Source organism: Manis javanica, chromosome 1 (genome assembly GCF_040802235.1).
Source record: "Manis javanica isolate MJ-LG chromosome 1, MJ_LKY, whole genome shotgun sequence".
NCBI lineage: Eukaryota > Metazoa > Chordata > Mammalia > Pholidota > Manidae > Manis > Manis javanica.
The window spans coordinates 95732441-95753492 of NC_133156.1; the positions used below are offsets into that span (position 1 = coordinate 95732441).

Sequence of the window (21052 nt, forward strand, 5' to 3'; positions counted from 1 at the left end):
AACAGATGTTGGTGAGAATGTGGAGAAATTGAAGCCCTGGGAGCATTATTGGTGATTATTGAATATAAAGGTACAACTGCTAAGGAAAACAGTGTGGACATTCCTCAAAAAATTAAAAATAGAATTATCATATTATCCAGCAATTCCACTTCTGGGTATATATATATCCAAAAGAATTGCAAGGAGGAGATCAAAGATTTATTTGTACAACCATTTCATAACAGCATTATTTGCAAAAGCCAAAAGGTAGAAACAACCTGAGTATCCATTGATGGATGAATGGATAAACAAAATGCGTTTATATATATATATATATACACACAATGGAATATTATTCTGCCTTAAAAAGGAAGGAAATTGTATCACATGATCAACATGGATGAACCTTGAGGACATTATGTTAAATGAAATAAACAAGTCACAAAAAGTCAAATACTGTATGATTGCACTTATATGAGATCTAAAGTAGTCAAATTCATAGAAATAGCAAGCAAGTGTTTACTGTGACTGGTGGGAGAGGGAAGAGAGAAAGTATTGATTAATGCATACAGAGTTTTAGATTTGCAGAATGAATAAGTTCCAGAGATCTGTTTCACAGCAATGTGAATGTACTAACACTACCCAACTGTACCCTTAAATATAGTTATGTTGGTAAATGATGTGTCATGCATATTTTACTATACACACATAAAAAAGACCAGACTTGTTTTACAATAAGAAGGCCACTGTGTCCTGTAAAGCCCAATTCCTCAGCAAATTGTTCAAAATGTTTAAATGACTGTGATCTTTTTAGAGCATTGCAAATGACTAGAATTAAATAATAAATGCATATGTTAATAGCTCATATTCTTTTAAAATAATTCACTTTTTAAAACTGCTGTGGAAAAAAGAGGTTTTAAATCTTACTTAGGTACTCTTTAAAAATAAACACCAAGTTAACAGCCAATACATTAATTGCTAGGGACCTTCAGGATATATAAAATAATTGATGTAATTAAAGTAGAGACAGTTAAAGAGATTCTGTAGAAGCTAGTACACCATGCTGTAGATACTGTAGAAATAACTTTAGAAATACTATTGAAATATATTATATTAACAGAATAGCACACTAAATAGACTGATTAAAGTCTTTACACAAGGACCTCATAAAACAACAACAAAATAATAATAAATCCATGTAGAAGTTCAAGAATTCCATAGTGGGTACACAAAATATGGACTCCCAAATTCACAAAAGAAACACTGGGAATGATCTGTTCTGAGATCCATGAGGATAAAATCTGGCAAAAACAGGCCTTATAGCACCAGAGGAACTCTTCAACTGACATTTACAAAAATTTTCCATGAAACAACCCATCACAGTGGGGTTGTCATATTGTAATATTTTTCTCCTTTACTGATTTACAGTATTCCACTTCTGACTTAGCCTGTCCTATTCTCCTTACTACTACTAATAGTAACTTGCTTAAATCTGGACCAGGGTTGGTAAAGTATGGCTTGAGACCGAAGCTGGCCTGCCACCTATGTTTGTAAATAAAATGTTATTGGAATACAGCCACCGCATTTTAAAATATATTGGCATGGCTGCCTTTGCATCACAGCAGCAGAGATGATTAATTGTGACAAACAATTTATGGCTCACAAAGCCAAAAATATTTAATATCTAGCTTTTTATAAAGAAAGTTCATTGACCCTTGGTCTAGACAATTGTCATCATAACTCTGTAATTCAGCTCTTCCAAGCTATTTTTATTTCAGCCACTTTAATAAATGATGTAAGAGTACATTGCTCTAACTTTACCAATAATGACACTCTTTGCATACAATACATAAATGAAGGAAAATGTCCTTGCACCAAGGAAATTACAAATTACAAACAATAACTGTCACACAATACTCAGAGACATTGTATTTTCATCTCCTCCAAAGTTGAATTATCTCATGTATAGTTTTTGCTCCTTTTTTCATAAAGGAATGAGGATCTTCAATGCCACTCCAGGACCTAGGTTGATTATTCCGTTGAATTATTAGTTAGGTGATTCCAAAGGCATAATTCCTGTAGAAGCCAGTTTCTAAGAGGCTCCTTAATGATTCTCACCTCTTGGTTTTCATGCCCTTGTACATTGTACCTTGTCTGTGTGACCAGTAGAATATGGCAATCGTGAGGATTTGGCACTTCCAACATTAGGTTATAAAAGACATTGTGATTTCTGTCTTGCTCTCTCTCATATCATTCACTCCAGGGGAAGTTAGATGCCATGTTGTGAGCAACCCTATGGTGCATGTGTCAAGAAACTGTGACATCCTTCCAACAGCCAGTGAGAAACTGAGACCTGAAGTCAAGAGCCATGTGCATGGGCCTTCTTGGGAGTAGATCCTACATTCCTATTCAAGCCTTCGGAGAACTGTAGCTTTGGTTGACATCCACCTTGACTGCAACCTCAAGAGAAATACTGAACCAGAACCACCTGGATAAGCTTCTTTCAAATTCCTGCCCCTCAGAAACAATGTGAGATACTAAATATTCTTGTTTTCAAGCTGCCAAGTTTGAAATATTTGTTACACAACAATAGATAACTAATACAATTCCCCAACATCCTAAATGGACTAAATATCCTTTCAAAGAGTACAAAAGTATAAAATGTTTTATGGGGAGAGAATCCTGAAAATAATGATCTTCTCCATAAGAGTTAAACTAAGGCATTCATCAAAAATGTGTTTCATTACTTTGGGTGACACAGTAAATTATACAGTCCAAACTGTGGGGCACAACAAACCAGCTTAAATTCCTTAAACCAAGATAATAGAATAGTCTTGGATTTTATTTTGGCCTACCAGGGAAAATTCTGAACCAATGCTAACATCATATTTGTACCTAAACACTACAAGTGAATTGGAGTAATCTATAGCTAAGCTAAAAATAAAAGATAGCCTAGCTATCTAAAATAGACACAGGGAATTTTTGAGTCTTGTTTTCATGATCAGGTCTGAGAAATTTGGGATCATGGTTCTGAAATGTCTTCTAGTCCCTTCCAATTATACTTATTTGTGTCACTGTTGTTAGAGTCTTAAAAGCTTTGTGAACCACTGTCCTGACAGATGATTGAACAAATGATTCAAAGACAAAAACCAAAAAAAAAAAACAAAATAAAATCATGCTGATAGAAATGTAACTTGAAAATAAAACCTCCACTGACGAAACCTCACTTTCACAGAAAGTCAACAATGGTGAAGATCTGCACAATCCTTGAAGGTCTGTCTTGCAGCTCTGATTGAATGAGGACTAAAAGGAAGGACTGATAATAAAGAAGTTCCCATAAACTTAGGAATAGACTGATATTTGTTGTAGCAAGGGTAACAAGTGGTCCCAAGAACCAGTTTTAAACCCATTCAGTTGATCAAGAATAACTTGCTTCAGTAAGCCCCTCATGAAAGTTAGCCTATTAGGGGCAGACCCACTCCAGTACACACATCTATGAATGCCAAATTATCAACAACAGTCTCACCTGAGTAACCATGGACTACAGATGATGTCAATCCATTTACACCCCTAAAAGTCTGTCAATGGCCGGTACTCTATTCTTCCCCAAACAAAGAGCTTTTATAAGGTCAACAGTTTGCTTTGCTTGGCGAGACTGTGCCTGATCAGCATATCCCACCCTTGCTAGAGTAAGCAGTAAATTCTTTTTTGTCTTTTTACTTCATATGTTGAATGGTGATTTCATTATCCTTTGGCAAATTCTCCTGATTCTTTCATCATTTATTTCAACCTTTTCCAGTTTAATAGTTTGAATAGTGATAATGATGATGATGATTTTAACCTCTACTTACTATATACTGTGTACTGTGCCAGGGTCTTTACATGCATTATTTCAATTATTGAGGACTCCCAGTAATATCTGGCTACCAGTAGGTAGCACTCAAACCTGGAGAAGTTATTAGTCCTGGCTTATTCATTGTGCCAATCATTTGCTCATTTGCTTTCAAATCTACTGCTCTGCTCAATATCACACGGGGATGACTCCTACAGACTGAGTTCAGTTTGGCTAATGGGAATCTGTAGGGAAAGATGAAAGGCAGGGAGGGAGAAGGCAGGGTATCTCTGCCCTTTCTGTTTCTGGAGGTGGTTCTGGCAATAGCTGTGTTTCCTCCTGTTGTTCCAGCCCCTTTGAATATATCTTCCTTCTTGGTGGTCATCACTCATATTATTCTGTGTGAAATACCTAGAGTGCATTCTGATTTCCTGAACCCTTACCAATAACAATCAGAAAGAACTGGAGGTAGAAATTGTACCAGGTAAACTTGAGGGACTTGAGATTGAGTCCCAAGTCTGCCTCTAAATCACTTGTGACCTCAAAACAATCACAGTTTGGTGCCTCAGTTTTGCTATCTATATAATGGAACTGTTGTTCGTTCTTTAAGGCCTCCCAAGCCCCATCTTGCCCAATGAGAACCTTCTGTAATGTTACACCTGCAAGAATTGGTTGAACATTTAGAAGAGTTATAACTTTTCCCTTCTCTCATGTAACAGTGCTTAGAAATTGCCTAAAGGGCCATGACTACATCTAGAAATATAGCTGTTTCCTTAACCAGATGAAACATAAACTTTTCTATGAACAGTGCAAGTTACATAATTTGAGGGACCCAGCCCAAAGTGAAAATGCAGGGCCCTTATTTACAATGAGGAAAAATGTGCCATCATAAGTGTTATGAATAAAGTTTTTTCCTTAAAAATATTTTGTTATTTATGAAATATAATAGAGACCATAGTGACATATGAATAATAATATAACTTACAAAGTACAAAACATTTTTGGTGTCATAATTTTATATAATACATATTATATATATAATATATAAATGACAATATTTTATTAATGATATCTTGATTAATCATAATTTTGTGGCTTCCTTTTCTGCAAATTAATTTAATAGATCATTAAGGTATGTACTTTTAGCAATGTTATTTTCAATCGATACAATTGAGAGATATCAGTTGCTCTTAGAAAATAAAAGATTGCAAACAATTTTGATAATTTTAAATTTTAACAAGAATCTTCCAGCTGATGCAATTGTTACTGGAACTGTTAACAGTATTTCATAGGCTGTGACATTTGGGATAAATTTCTGAGAAATTATTTGGAAGTAAAAATTCTGGTATGTGAAGTGCTGATGATTCTCATGGGAAGTTTTTTCTAAAAATACTTCATTCTATTTTGTGTAAGTTAAAAGTGAATTTTAAATGTAAATTTATACAATGGCATTTAAATATTTCCTCTGACATTTCCTAAACTTGTGGAAGTTGTTCAAGAAACCAAATGTGACTTCCTGATTTATATAATTCAAAACGCTGGCTTATGCATTCTATCAATGCATCTTCAACTACAAGGAAAAAAATTATTTAAAAATAAATTTCTTCCTTTATTGGTTCATCTGAAGCTTTAGATAAAAGTAGTACTTTTCTACCAAATGCCATGATCTTTAAATTTATTTTCTGTTTCTAAGCCTGTGGATATGTGTTTTGCAATGTTGACACAGTTTTTAAAACCTGAGATTTTTAAACTCTTTAAAGGATTATAATGACTGACATGCTTTCTTGCATATCCTTATGTAAACTTTTATTTTGTACTAATTTACTGACAAAGTTTACTGCCTGTGTTCTGGCAGTTCCTGTCCCCACCACTGGCCAGAGTTAATGTTTGTGCATGTGCCACAGTCAGACTACAGGGACCGATGGGCAAGCCAGCCTCCTCAAGTTGCCCATGCAGAAGCCTGTTCCTCCCTCGCGGCTGCAGCCTCTGCCCACTGTTGCAGGTGCTTTCGCATTGCTATCGCCATCTTGGGCCTAGGCTCTGGTCTGGTCACCTTGGTCAGGTAAATATAATACTTCTGTGTGCCTAAGGATTTGAAAAGTTGAACGAAGTACTGAAGAGGAGCTAGCGATGTTTATCTTCTTTATAAACTTACATAAGAAATATTTGCAGCCTCATATGTGAGGGAACTTGGTAGCTGAGACTTGCTAGCATCACTAAGTCTAAAATCAAGGGGCCCAGACAGAGGGCCACAGATGCCAATGAAAAACCTTAGCAGTGCCCAGTGACCCATGGAAATGGACATGATTGTTTCCAAGATGGTCCAACAGCATAATTAGTATTGGTGACTGAGAATCTTCCAGAAGTGATAATGTACAAAGATTGGTGTGTTTGGAGCTAAATCTATCCAAGGTGCATCTTGGGATAAAAAAGTAGAGATGAGTGAATTTGTGTTAACCTCACTAGGCTATGTTGTCCTTTATCTTTAAAATATCTCACTACCTTGAAGAAATGGGAGTTGACTTATATGCATGCATGCCATCTCTAGTACTTCTTAGAGAGTCTACATAATTTATACACTGTAGGTGTGGAATATGTTGTAGTACTTTTTATAGTGATATATTTGAAAAACCTTTTAAAATGTTCTTTCAAGAACTTTGTATGGAAGTTTTCAAACATATACAAAAGTAGAGAGTATAGTATGATGAGCCCCTCCTTATGTACTCCTTATGTACTCATTACCCAGCTTTAATAATTTCATAACTGAGTTTTGTCTATACCCCCATTCACTTTCCTCAGTTTTATATTATTTTAAAGCACATCCCAGACATCATATCATCTTCTCTGTAAATATTTCAATATGTACCTTTAAGAGATGAGGTATGGAAATAAAACAGATGTAGAAATGGGGATTCAAGATGGTGACATGAGAGGTGAGACAGAGAACTCCTCCCAAAACCACAGGTAGTGCGAAAATATAGTTAATACAACTAACCCTAAAACTGCAACAGGAAAGAAGACTGAACCAGACTGCATACAGATGTTATGAGCTGAGTAGACCTCACCAAACAGGGTAACATATGAAAACCTTGATCTGGTGGGACCCAGGCCTTTCTGCCACCCCAGCTCACTGGCAGGATGAAGAGAAACAGAGTGGGGAGGGGGGTGGAAGCTTGGGACTGCTGAACACCTAGCCCTGGAGATCTGCTTTGTGAGCAGAAATCTACATTGTGTGGTGCTCTGGAGGATGGGGATCTGGGACAGGTGGAGTGCTTGAGAGAGAGATTCTGGCCATTTGTGGAGGATGGGATCCACACCTGGCTGCTCTGGTACAAGGGAAAGGCAGGTGGTCTGAGAGGCTTCCTAGCAGTGAGAGGGCTGCTGAAGGGGCAGGGTTCACACGGAGCTTGCTGTGTGGAAGAAGAGAAAGCTGGACAAGGTTGTCAGGGCATGCTCTGCCCTGCATGTTGGGAACTTTGAGGAGCTTCTTCAGGCACTCCATCCCCCTGGCTGGCTACTCAGCTCTGAGGCCCCCCACTGTGATATGCAGCCTGCTGAGCTTACCTCCTGGCCTGATGGCACTGGCCGCTAACCTGCAGTCACTGTGCTGGCATCAGGCCAGTCAGAGTGAGGCCCTGCCTACAACAACTAGAGACACAAAGCACAGAGGATTACACCTGTGTGCTCGGTCCACTGGCTCTGGTACTGGAGACAGACATGGCAGACAGGAATCAGGAAACAGATCTTCCCTACCCCCAGGCACCAGCTCTGCTCCCCTACAACCTGCAACCTCACTCTAGGGGCTGAGCAGCTCCAGAGACTGGAGCTTCTGGGCACTAGTGGTCAACACACAGAAATATGAAACATCAAAAGAACATGGTTCAGACCAAAATCTCACAAACCCCAGAAAAAAGGCCAAATGAAACTGAACTCACCAATCTTCCTGAAAGAGAGTTCAAAATAAAAATTATAAACATGCTTATGGAAGTACAGAAAAATGTTCGAGAACTCAGGAATGATTTAAGATGGAGATTCAATCATTAAGAAATGCCATATCTGAAATGAAACATACAATGGAGGAATTTAAAAGCAGATTAGATGTAGTAGAAGGGACGGTAAATGGAATAGAAATTAGAGTGGAGGAATACAAAGAAGCTGAGGCACTAGAGAAAAAAGAATCTCTAAGAATGAAAGAATATTGAGAGAACTGTGTGACCAATCCAAACAGAATAATACTCACATTATAGGAGTACCAGAAGAAGAAGAGAGAGAAAAAGGGATAGAAAGTGTCATTGAGGAGGGAATTGCTGAAAACTTCCCCAATCTGGGGAAGGAGATAGTCTCTCAGGCCATGGAGGTGCACAGATCTCCCAACACAAGGGACCCAAAGAAGACAACATCAAGACATATAATAATTAAAATGGCAAAGATCAAGGATAAAGACAGACTTTTAAAAGCAGCTATAGAGAGAAAAAAGATCACATACAAAGGAAAACCCATCAGGCTATCATCAGATTTCTCAACAGAAACCTTACAAGCTAGAAGGGAGAAGCCCGATATATTTAATGCAACGAAGCAGAAGGGCCTTGAACCAAGAATACTCTACCTGGCAAGGTTATCATTTAAATTTGAAGGAGGGATTAAACAATTTTCAGATAAGTAAAAGCTGAGAGAATTTATCTCCCACAAACCACCTCTACAGTGCATTTTGGAGGGACTCCCATAGATGGAAGTATTCCTAAGGCTAAATAGATGTCACCCAAGGGATAGACAAAGAGTACAGAATATGATGCATAACATACCAAAAATGGAGGAGGAAGAAAAGGAGGGGGAAAAAAAAGATTGTGTTTGTAATAGCATATGAAGTGAGTTAAATCAGACTGTTAGATAGTAAGGGAATTACACTTGAACCTTTGGTAACCATGAATCTAAAGCCTGCAATGGCAATAAATACATACCTATCAATAATCACCCTAAATGTAAATGGTCTGAATGCACCAATCAAAAGATGTAGAGGCACTGAATGAATAAAAAACAAGACCCATCTATATGCTGCCTAGAAGAGACTCACTTTGAACCCAAAGACATATACAGGCTGAAAGTAAAGGGATAGAAAAAGATATTTGATGTAACTAATAGGGAGAAAAAAAGCAGGAGTTGTAGTACTTTTACCAGACAAAATAGACTTCAAAACAAAGAATGTCAAAAGAGACAAAGAAGGACATTACATAATGATAAAGGGGTCAGATCAACAAGAGGATATAACTGTTATAAATATCTATGCACCCAATGCAGGATCACCTACATATGTGAAACAAATACTAACAGGATTAAAGTGGGAAATAGAATGCAATGCATTCATTTTAGGAGACTTCAACACACCACTCACTCCAAAGGATAGATCAACCAGACAGAAAATAAGTGACAGAGGCACTGAACAATGTATTAGAACAGATGGACTTAACAGACATCTACAGAGTGCTCCATCCAAAAGCAACAGGATATACATTCTTCTCAAGTGCACATGGAACATTTTCAAGAATAGATCATATACTAGGCCACGAAAAGAATCTCAGTAAATTCAAAAAGATTGAAATTGTAGCAACCAGCTTCTCAGATCACAAAGGTATAAAACTAGAAATAAATTACACAAAGAAAATGAAAAAGCCCACAAACACATGAGGGCTTAATAACATGCTCCTAAATAATCAATGGATCAATGACCAAAAAAAAAACACCAGAGATCAAGCAATATATGGAGACAAATGACAATAATTCAACACTGCAAAATCTGTGGGTTGCAGTGAAGGCTGTGCTAAAAGGGAAATATACTGCAATACAGGCATACCTCAGGAAAGAAGAACAATCCCAAATGAACAGTCTAAACTCACAATTAATGAAACTAGAAAAGAAGAACAAATGAGGCCCAAAGTCAATAGAAGGAGGGTTGTAATAAAGATTAGAGCATAAATAAATAAAATTGAGAAGAATAAAACAATAGAAAGAATCAATGAAAGCAGGAGCTGGTTCTTCGAGAAAATAAACAAAATAGATAAACCCCTAGCCAGACTTATCAAGAAAAAAAGAGAGTCTACACACATAAACAGAATTAGAAATGAGAAAGGAAAAATCACTACGGACACCAGAGAAATAAAAAGAATTATGAGAGAATACTATGAAAAATAACATGCTAACAAGCTGGATAACCTAGAAGAAATGGACAACTTTCTAGAAAAATACAACTTTCCAAGGCTGACCCAGAAAGAAACAGAAAATCTGAATAGACCAATTACCAGCAAAGAAATTGAATTGGTAGTCAAAAAACTACCTAAGAACAAAACCCCTTGACCAGATGTCTTCATTGTTGAATTTTGTCAAACATTTAGTGAAGACTTAATACCCATCCTCCTTAAAGTTTTTCAAAAAAGTAGAGAAGGAGGAAATACTTCCAAACTCATTCTACGAGGCCAATATCACTCTAATACCAATACCAGGCAAAGACATCATAAAAAAAGAAAATTATAGACCAATATCCCTGATGAATATAGATGGCAAAAATACTCAACAAAATATTAGCAAACTGAATTCAAAAATACATCAAAAAGATCATCCATCATGATCAAGTGGGATTCACTCCAGGGAAGCAAGCATGGTGCAACATTCGAAAATCCATCAACATCACCCACCACATCAACAAAAAGAAGGGCAAAAACCACACGATCATCTCCATGTGACAGATGACATGATACATCTCCAAGCTACAGATGACATGATATTGTGCTCACCACAGCAATCAGACAACACAAAAAAAATAAAAGGCATCCCGATTGGTAAAGAAGAAGTTAAACTGTCCCTGTTTGCAGATGACATGATATTGTACATAGAACACCCTAAAGAATCCACTCCAAAACTACTAGAACTAATATCTGAATTCAGCAATGTTGCAGGATACAAAATTAATACACAGAAATATGTTGCATTCCTATACACTAATGATGAACTAGCAGGAAGAGAAATCAGGAAAACAATTCCATTCACAATTGCATCAAAAAGAATAAAATGCCTAGGAATAAACCTAACCAAGGAAATGAAAGACCTATACTCTGAAAACTACAAGACACTCATGAGAGAAATTAAAGAAAAAACCAATAAATGGAAACACATCCCATGTTCATGGATGGGAAGATTTAAAATTGTCAAAATGGCCACCCTGCCTAAAGCAATCTACAGATTCAATGCAATCCCTATCAAAATACCAACAGCATTCTTCAATGAACAAGAGCAAATGGTTCTAAAATCCATATGGAACCACAAAAGACTCTGAATAGCCAAAGCAGTCCTGAGAAGGAAGAATAAAGTGGGGGGAATTATGCTCCCTGACTTCAAGCTCAACTACAAAGCCACAGTAATCAAGACAATTTGGTACTGGCACAAGAACAGACCCATAGACCAATGGAACAGACTAGAGAGCCCTGATGTAAATGCAAGCATATATGGTCAATTAATATACCATAAAGGAGCCATGGATATACAATGGGGAAATGACAGCCTCTTAAACAGCTGTTGTTGGTAAAACTGAATGGCTACATGTAAGAGAATGATACTGGATTATTGTCTAACACCATACACACAAAAAAACTCAAAATGGATCAAAGACCTGAATGTAAGTCATGAAACCATAAAACTCTTAGAAAAAAACATAGGAAAAAATCTCTTGGACATAAACATGAGCAACTTCTTCATGAACATATTTCCCTGGGCAAGGGAAACATAAGCAAAAATGAACAAGTGGGACTATATCAAGCTGAAAAGCTTCTGTACAGCAAAGGACACCATCTGTAGAACAAAAGACATCCTGCAATATGGGAGAATATATTCATAAATTACATATCTGATAAGGAGTTGACATCCAAATTACACAAAGAGCTCATGCACCTCAACAAACAAAAAGCAAATAATCCAATTAAAAAATGGGCAGAGGAGCTAAATGGACACTTCTCCAAAGAAGAACTTCAGAGGGCCAACAGGTGCATGAAAAGATGCTCCACATCACTAATCATCAGAAAAATGCAAATTAAAACCACAATGAGATATCACCTCACACCAGTTAGGATGGCCACCATCCAAAAGACAAACAACAACAAATGTTGGTGAGGTTGTGGAGAAAGGGGAACCCTCCTACACTGCTGGTGGGAGTGTAAATTAGTTCAACCATTGTGGAAAGCAGTATGGAGTTTCCTCAAAAAACTCAAAATAGAAATACCATTTGACCCAGGAATTCCACTTCTAGGAATTTACTATAAGAACGCAGGAGCCCAGTTTGAAAAAGACATACACACCCCTATGTTTATCGCAGCACTATTTACAATAGCCAAGAAATGGAAGCAACCTAAGTGTCCATCAGTAAATGAATGGATAAAGAAGATGTGGTACATATACACAATGGAATATTATTTAGCCATGAGGAGAAAACAGATCCTATCATTTGCAACAACATGGATGAAGCTAGAGGGTATTATGCTCAGTGAAATAAGACAGGAGGAGAAAGATAAGTATCAAATGATTTCACTCATCTGTGGAGCAAAAGAACAAAGAAAAAACTGAAGGAACAAAACAGCAGCAGACTCACAGAACCCAAGAATGGACTAACAGTTACCAAAGGGAAAGGGACTGGGGAAGATGGGTGGGAAGGGAGGGATATCGGGGAAAAAGGGGTATTACAATTAGCATACATAATGTAGTGGGGTGGGGTAGGGGGGACATGGGGAAGGCAGTATAACACAGAGAAGACAAGTAATGATTCTATAGCATCTTACTATGCTGATGGACAGTGACTGTAATGGGGTATGTGGTGAGGACTTGATAATAGGGAGAGTCTAATAACCATAATGTTGCTCATGTAATTGTATATTAATAATACAAAAAAAGGAGATGAGGTATGATTATTTCACTTAAAAATTTAAGAGCAATTGTTGACATTTTAAAATAGTAATTATTTACATTTCTCTCCCTCAAATTTTTTAAAGGGACATTTAAAACAATGTCCTCACACTGCTATTAGTTGGTATGCCTCTTAAGGCTCCTTTAAAGAATAATCACCTAGTTCTCCTTTTTTTCTTTGCAATTTATTTGTTGAAGAAACTGGGTCTTTTTGTCCTGTAGAATTATCTGTGGTCTGGATTTTGCTGCTTGCATCCCTACAGTTTCGTTTAACATGTTCTGCTTATTGTTGTATTTATGTAACTTGGTATTTAAATATACAGGTTAGAGAGAATTATGTCTGATTAGCTGGCATGTGGCTCCGTTATAGTTGCTCATGGGTTCTTCCATCCGGATGCAATAGTGTCCCTTTGTTTGCAATGGCAGCTGCCATTAATAATGTTTTCTCAGATTCATTATTTCATGAGGGTTTACAAAATGGGTACGTGTCAGTTGTACCATTCTTATTAGCTGGACTACTTAAAAAGAGAAACTTCTCTGTATAAAAGATAATTAATGTAGTCTGAGGTATGATATTCATAAAAAGGCTAAGACTTATGCTAATTGTAATACCCCTTTTTCCCCGATATCCCTCCCTTCCCACCCATCTTCCCCAGTCCCTTTCCCTTTGGTAACTTGTATTTACAAGTTTTCAAAATAATGAATTATTTCTCCAGCATTCTCCAAATATGACCAATGAGGAATTTAAAAAAAATATCATTATGAATTTGCGGATTTAAACTTATTTGATACATTTCCATCCTTATTGCTCAAATTATCTCATCTTTGGCCAGTGGGAGTATCTTCATGTTGGTTTGTGAGTCCTTTGGATAAGATCATGTTACTCTTTAGTAGCTTCCTTGCCTGTGGTATGATATGACATGCCAGCTTCAACTGGTATACATTTTCTGCACCAGATCTGGAATCAGCTGTTTCTCTGAGGAGGCCTGTGTTTTTTAGTGAAAATGGTATTTTAGAACTGCAATAAGGTTTCTAGACTTTTTCGGTGGACAGAACTAGGGAAAAACAGTTTGTTTTTTTTTAGAGATAAAATACATGGTGAATTCATACTGATACTTCTAATAAAGTCAGGATTACGGTGTTTTTTTTTTTAACTTTACCAATCTTACATCACCTGTATCTCCTTCCCATGCTGAAATTGATTAGTTCCCAAGGACAACAACATAACTTGCCTTGTCCCACAAAATATACCCAACAAAATAACAGTATCAACAATATGTCAACAATGTGTTACCTGAAAACAATTGTATTATTATTTGTATAGGTCTTTTATGTCTTTGGGGCCTAACCTACTATGATTGTATAAAGTATTGTGTTGTAAAGTCACTTAAGGTAGGTTTTTAACTCATTAAAAAATTTTGTTTCTGTTTTTAGGAATTTTAAAATTTAGTGTTGTTTTACAATTACATAAAATATTTACATGACCTCAAATTCTAATATACAAAATAAAATCTATTTGGAGTAGTATAATTTTTGCCCCTGCCTCCACTGTATTCTCTCCCTCTCCCACAGATAATCTTAAAAACTTTTACTTGTTGATTATTATTCCATTATTTTTTCTAGTTATTATAGTGTTTTTAAAGATATGTGTAACTGGCCAGGGTCATTAGCAAATTATGTAAACAGTTGTTACAAACTGAAGCTGTAGAATCTAGGAGTAAGAAGGTAAAGCGAGGGCTGGATGTAGGTGTTGGGCTTCTGATGGTCATAGCAGCAGTGGTTATGACCTGGAGATTCAAGAAATTCTCCTGTTTCTTGCTTGAATAAACAAAGGAAAATGCTTTTGGAAAATATTCTGGGAGAATATTAGGAAAAAATAGGATGATAATAAGAGGTAAAGATTCCTTCATTCAATTTTTATGGAGGGTCTACTATTTTCTTGGAATGTTGATGGGGGCAAGACCAACCAAGTTTTAGGGAAGGTCCAATTTCTTAGTCAGGATACATATTTATTTGTAATTACATGGGTTTTCTTCATATATTTTCTTCATGTATGTTCTTCATAGAATAACAGTACTGACAAAGATCCATTGTATTTGGTGAAAAGCACTTGCATGTAAATACATTTGGGTTTAATGCATTTCAGCTAAGATATTTTATAAGGTGCTGTGGGGATATAGATGTGCAAAAGACATGGTCCTGCCTTTAGGACTTTCAAAGTCAATAAAGAGAGGTGAAAAAAGATTTCCTAGACATACAACTGTGGCAAATAAGTACTAGAAGGGAAATAAGGCTGAAGGTCATAGAAACCCAGCAGAGGAAAAGTTTGTTTTGAATTGGGGGTATCAGAGAATGTTCCAGTCCAGCTCTGAAGTTCTGTGGCTTCTTATTTTATTAGATGGCTTTTGGGGAAGAATTCAACAAATGGCAAGGCAGGGAGAAAGGGCATCCCAGAAAGAAAGGGACAGGTGACCAGTGAGAATGTAGGTATGTTTGTGGGACTCATTTGCTCATATGAATTAGTTTTAAAGTCAAAATGTGGACCCAAACAATTCAACCTGTTTAGAAATGTTTGATGATTTGACAGAATCAACCAGTCTGGTCTTAGGGAAACATTTTTAGACACAGAGAACATATTTTCTCTCTTACAGTTGCATTATCTAGAGCTGGCAATTAATTTTTTTAAAAATTAAGACCTGTTTGTGAAAAAGGCAAAAAAGATCTCTTTAAAGATCCTGTCGTTTCACAAAAATCTCAGTTGCTCTTTTCACAGCCCTGAAAGTGGAATTGTTGGGTGAAATCGGAAAAATTGTTCTCAATTTTTCTAAATAGTTATAAGGTGTTATCTATTATAGGGCTGCTTTTATTTTTGCTATGTGACTTGTCAGGTTTGGGAGCAAATAAAATGTTCCTGGATACTGTGGTAAGAGAAAGAAATTATATATCTTCCTCGGCTTATGATGGGGTTATATCCTAACAAATCCATCATAAATTGAAAATATCCGAAGTCAAAACTGCATTTAATATACCAAGCTTATGAATATCATAGTTTAGCTTAGCTTACCCCTAATGTGCTCAGAACACTTACATTAGCTTGCAGTTGGCTAAAGTCATCTAACACAAAGCCTATTTTATAATAAAGTGTTGAGTATCACATGCAATTTATTGATACTGTATTGAGAGTGAAAAGAGAGTTATTGTATGGGTACAGAATGGTTCTAAATGTATCAATTGTTTACCCTTGTGATCATGTGGCTGCCAGAGAGCTGTAGCTCACTGCCACTGCAGCAGAGAGAGAGAGAGTATCCTACTACACACTGCTTCCCAGGGAAAAGAGCAAAATTAAAAATTTGAAATATGATTTCTACTGAATGCCTATCACCTTTGTACCACTAGTGAGTGGAAAAATTTTAAGTCAAAAAATTGTAAGTTGAACCATTGCAAGTCAGGGATCGTCTGTACTGCATTTCATTGGACCCAAGATGCCATTGGCTATAAGGTGAGCTGCTATTTTAATGTACCATTAAGAAAGGGGAAAAATGTCAATTAAGTGGTGACACAATAATAGATTAATTCCCAAATTTCAAAGATGTTAAAGTGTGAAATAAGTGTGCATTTTAGAATGGATGATATATGGCATTCATTAAGTGCCTACCATATACCATGTTCTGTTCCTGATTCTTGACAAACATCTCAGATAATTTTTACAAAAACCTTGTGACATGGGTATCCCTACCCCCATTTTACAGATGAGGAAAGTGAGGCACAGTGAAGCTAAGACATTGGTTAAAGATCACAGAGTTGGTAAGTGGAAAAAACTCCTCATACTTTCCCCTTCTCAAACTTAATCTATGTCTCTCCCATCAAGCTATGTGTTGATAAATGTGATACTCTTGGGTAGCAGGTGGCCTGTTTTTAGCTTGGGCACTTATAGTGTGTGGTGAACTCTTATAGGGCCTTCAAGGTGAGGCAAAGCTTCACGCTGCCCTAACTCAGATGGTCTTGGCCATGAGACACATTGAGACTTCATAAGCCTGGGGAGGGGATAAAGGAAGGGCAGTGTTGGTCTGGACCAAAAGGAGTTAGCTGGACTCAGGGTGTAACATCCAAAAGGCCAAAGCAAGTTATTCAGAACTGACATAGTTAGGAGTCCTTGCCCAAAGAGATTGTCTGATGGATGAGCAGCATAACAGGCATTTCCAGTTGGTGGCAATATTCAAAATCTGATAAGGGTTCAAGGTGGCACATCTGCTTGTCTTGGAATCCAAGGGACAGATTCAACCACCTGCTGGAAATTAGTGGGCTGAAACTCAGGACAATGCCTCTAAGCCAGCAGGGAAACAGGTAGGTAAGTGCAGCAGAATTGCAGTATTACAACTTGGAAAGCACAGTGTAAGCAGGGGAAAGCTAAAACTCAGTATGGATGCTCAGCGCTGAGCGAGTCCCTCAGCCAGACTTGCAATGGCTCACCACATCCATATGCCAGCCCTCCCTCTCAGTGTTGACTAGCCTAGATCCAGCCTACTCAGGTGATTTCAGGAGCTGAGGCTGAACTGGCAGGGCTGGAGAAGGAAAGCCATCACATTCTTCACTTAATAGGGAACCCCAGTAAGGCTAGACCATGCAAAAATGAGATGCAGGTTGGACAATCCCATTCTTGCTAGTTTTTTGCTTTCTGAGCCCTCTCTTTGGAGGTTAAGTGCCACTTTGGCTCTTAATTGTAGTGTGGCCATAGGACAGGTTGTTTACCTCTGCTTTCCTCAGTTTCTTTTGTAGTAAAATAGAACTATCTAAATCATAGGTTGGCTGTGAGGAAAGTTGCTTAAGAAAGAATAAATGATAACAAAGTTGGTTTCAATATATGAGTTAGTTCCTCTTCCTTCCAGCTCTCCCAGACTATATATATATTAAATGCCATTTGTATAATTAAAGTGTATCTACCCTCTTCCCACCTTAACAAGGCAATAATGACAATGATTTATGCATGGTCTACAGTTTCCTAGAAATTGTTCTCTTCATTACCCTATTATCTCAGCTGATTTTTCTAACAACTCACTGAAATAGCTGGTGAAATATTATTTTTAGAATTTCAGTTAAATAGTAACAATTTTTTTTCAAACTGCCTATTACAGAGAGGAAAGCTTGACATATTGGTGGAAAAATCTAAACTTGCCCAAATTAGCCCATCTATAGCAGAGGAGAGATGTTAGGGCATAGACGAGTGAAGACAGTTGGAATTGTACTCCAGGTACTATGATACCAGGCATGTAAGGATCACTGAACTCTTAAATTATTGCTTGAGTAATATTAATAAAAATCTTTTGGGGTACACATTTGAATGCCAAATGGTTCTTGACTATCCAAAACAGTGGTTCTCCTTGGTTTCCAGGTAGGGGTTTTAGCTCATGTATCTAACATCCCTGAAGGAGTTTCTGGCCAAGGGGTGTTACTGTGTTCAACAGGAGTAGAATGCAATGCCTTTTAACAAGACAGTTCTTTATTGCTTTTAAAATACTCTGGGCTATTTCCATTCTAAACAACTGAAGCATATACTTATGGAAAAGAAAAGTATACCTAACATATAATTTGGTTGAGAGCAGAACTCTGAGGAAATGAGACACTTGACAGGTAAACATTTGTCTTTGGGATGACTTCCCTTTGTTTGAGGATGGATCACTTGAATAAATCCTTTTAGTTATGTATTTGTAAGGGCCAATACCTACCCATTTTTCTCAGGGAAGCCCAGAAAGTAATGTAATAACCCCAAATGGGATGACTTCCCTTTGTTTGAGGATGGATCACTTGAATAAATCCTTTTAGTAATGTATTTGTAAGAGCCAATACCTACCCATTTTTCTCAGGGAAGCCCAGAAAGTAATGCAATAACCCCAAATGCAAAACCTTCAGAGTAAGATATTGAATGTTCTATTTAATAATGTAAATGTAGTGTATATTAGCAAGTTTATAAAAAGGATTTCCCTAAATCTGGATTTAGACTGTTCTGATTCTGAAAATGATTGTGTCAATGAAGTTAGGTTTCTTTTTTGTCCAAGCAGTGGCAGTACAAGATGGAGAATTATGGCAGTAAGGTCAGGAAAGCCTGGACTTTCTTTCATCTCAAGGCCAAGGGAAGTCTCTTACATGGATGTAGTACAGCTTAAAGCAGCACTAGATGGACTAAGCCTACCAGAGTTAAGATGTAATCACCTTGATTTGGGGCAATGTTAGAGAACTCATATGATTGTCCCAGGTGTATCTTTGAGATGAGAGCAGCACCAACCTGAAGCAAGTGAGTGCTTATGTACCTACCATCCTGAGGTTGGAAGGAGAAGGGCCTTAAACTGGGGAGAAAAGGCTTTTCTTCTTCCTTGGTGTCAAAGAGGGACTTGAATTTAGCTTCGAAGATATGGAAGTGTTGAAGCTTCCTGTGGTTGGGGAGCAGCTGGCTCCTACCCACATCAGGAAAAGACCTGTGGGAGCTAGGTAGTCAGCTTGTGTATGGGCTGTGATGCCCAGAGTAACCATCTTTAGTCATAATTGTGGGTTATGTTCTTGGTATTTTTCTGTTTTCCCTAATCTTTCATTGAAAACTTACTTACAGGGACAGCTTCTTTTTAGATGGGCCTTAGGGCATCAGTGGAGACATCTATGTCCATGCCTAAGGCCAAAGTGAAACTGGGAAAGCATAAACAGACTGGGACAGCTGTTTAGGTGTGAGCAGAGATACTGCACACAAAGTAGAGCAATAATCCGGGGCCAGAATCTGGCTGGGGGAAACAGAGGATTTGTGGAACATGTCATTATTCCTCAATTTTTCACTGCTATCCTTGAGAGAGAACCCAGTGAAAGATGTAACTTTCTGTTTTTACAGTATGTGGGTCAGGGTTATATGGGCATGAAAGAGAGGTTTAACTCTAAAAGCTGGAGAACTTGGGAAAATATCTGAGTCGTACAGCCTTCAACATTCAATTTGGGTATCTTCTTAAAGCCTTCTCAGCCTGTTGTCTGGGTTCAGTCTTTCTTAGTGTTCCTTTAGCACCTGGCTGCTATTATTTACACAACTAAATAATAATAACTTACATTTATTGAGTGCTTACATTGTGCCCAACAGTGAGTTAAGTGCTTAAATGACTTATCTCATTCAGTAATTTGGAATCCCCATTTTTCAGATGAGGAAACTTATACTTGGAGAAGCTATGTAATTTGCCTGAAGCCCCACCACTAGGCATTCATGGAGTTAGCCCTGGAACCCTGGTGGTCTGCCCCAGAACCCATGCACACAGGAATTAGAATGTACTCATTTTATTTCTGTCTTTGCTCACTTAAAAAAACCCCGAGTGTTTCCTTAGGATAGTATCTTTTTTATTTAGAATCTCTGTATCCCTATATTTTAGCATAGGGCTAGGTACATAATGAATCATAATAAATGTTTGACAAACACTTATAGAAAGGGTGAGTGGATGACAGCCTAATGAGCAAAATTTTAAGAAAAGACACTGAAGCTCTTCTTACAGTTTATAAACGAATAAGATAATGTGCTTAGCTCTGTTCCTGGCACATAATAATAACTCAATAAGTGTTAGCTGCTATTATTATTATTATTATTATTATTATTATTATTGGAAATAAAGACACATCTAAAAGAACAGTTGCTTTTTTTTATAAAATTTTTTTATTAAGGTATTATTGATATACACTCTTATGAAGGTTTCACATGAAAAACAATGTAGTTACTACATTCACCCATATTATCGCATCCCCCCCATACCCCATTGCAGTAACTGTTCGTCAATGTAGTAAGATGCCACAGAGTCACTACTTGTCTTCTCTGTGCTACACTGTCTTCCCCATGATCCCCCCCACACCAAGTGTACTAATCGTAACACCCCTCAATCCCCTTCTCCCTCCATCCCTACCCACCCTCCCCCACCCCTCCCCTTTGGTAACTACTAGTCCCTTCTTGGAATTTGTGAGTCTGCTGCTGTTTTGAAGAATAGTTGCTTTTGCATAGGAATGTGTCATATACCTTAATTTTTTCAAAATTTCCTTCACTTCAACTGCTTATTTCTATACAAGTTTAGAAAGAAGTGAACATTCAGTTTCTGTGCAGTATTTTTAATATGTAGAAGTTAAATATCATTTTTTATATTTTCCCTTGAAATTTGAACTGTGTTTGCTTGAAATATAAGTACAGTCAAGTAGAAAAGAGGACTGTTTCAAGTTCAGTGTAAACGATCTGCAGTGTAATAGTGTGAGAATAGATGATGTTAAATGTAGAAGAGGGTCATATCAAATGCTTCC

At 37.3% G+C, this 21052-nt stretch overlaps 1 protein-coding gene across 5 annotated transcripts in view; it reads left to right on the forward strand.

Annotated features, from left to right (window-relative positions):
• The window catches only part of ZNF366 (zinc finger protein 366), a 313644-nt gene that overhangs the window by 27733 nt on the left and 264859 nt on the right, over nucleotides 1-21052 (forward strand). For 4 of the 5 annotated variants that reach the window (XM_037026116.2, XM_037026119.2, XM_037026117.2 and 1 more), the window contains 2 exons: nucleotides 2243-2508; nucleotides 16501-16555. In XM_037026116.2, the coding sequence (XP_036882011.2) occupies nucleotides 16501-16555 (55 nt within the window). In that variant the 5' untranslated portion in view covers nucleotides 2243-2508. The remainder of the gene's footprint in view (nucleotides 1-2242; nucleotides 2509-16500; nucleotides 16556-21052) is intronic. The other variant, XM_073235216.1, reaches the window with a different exon arrangement.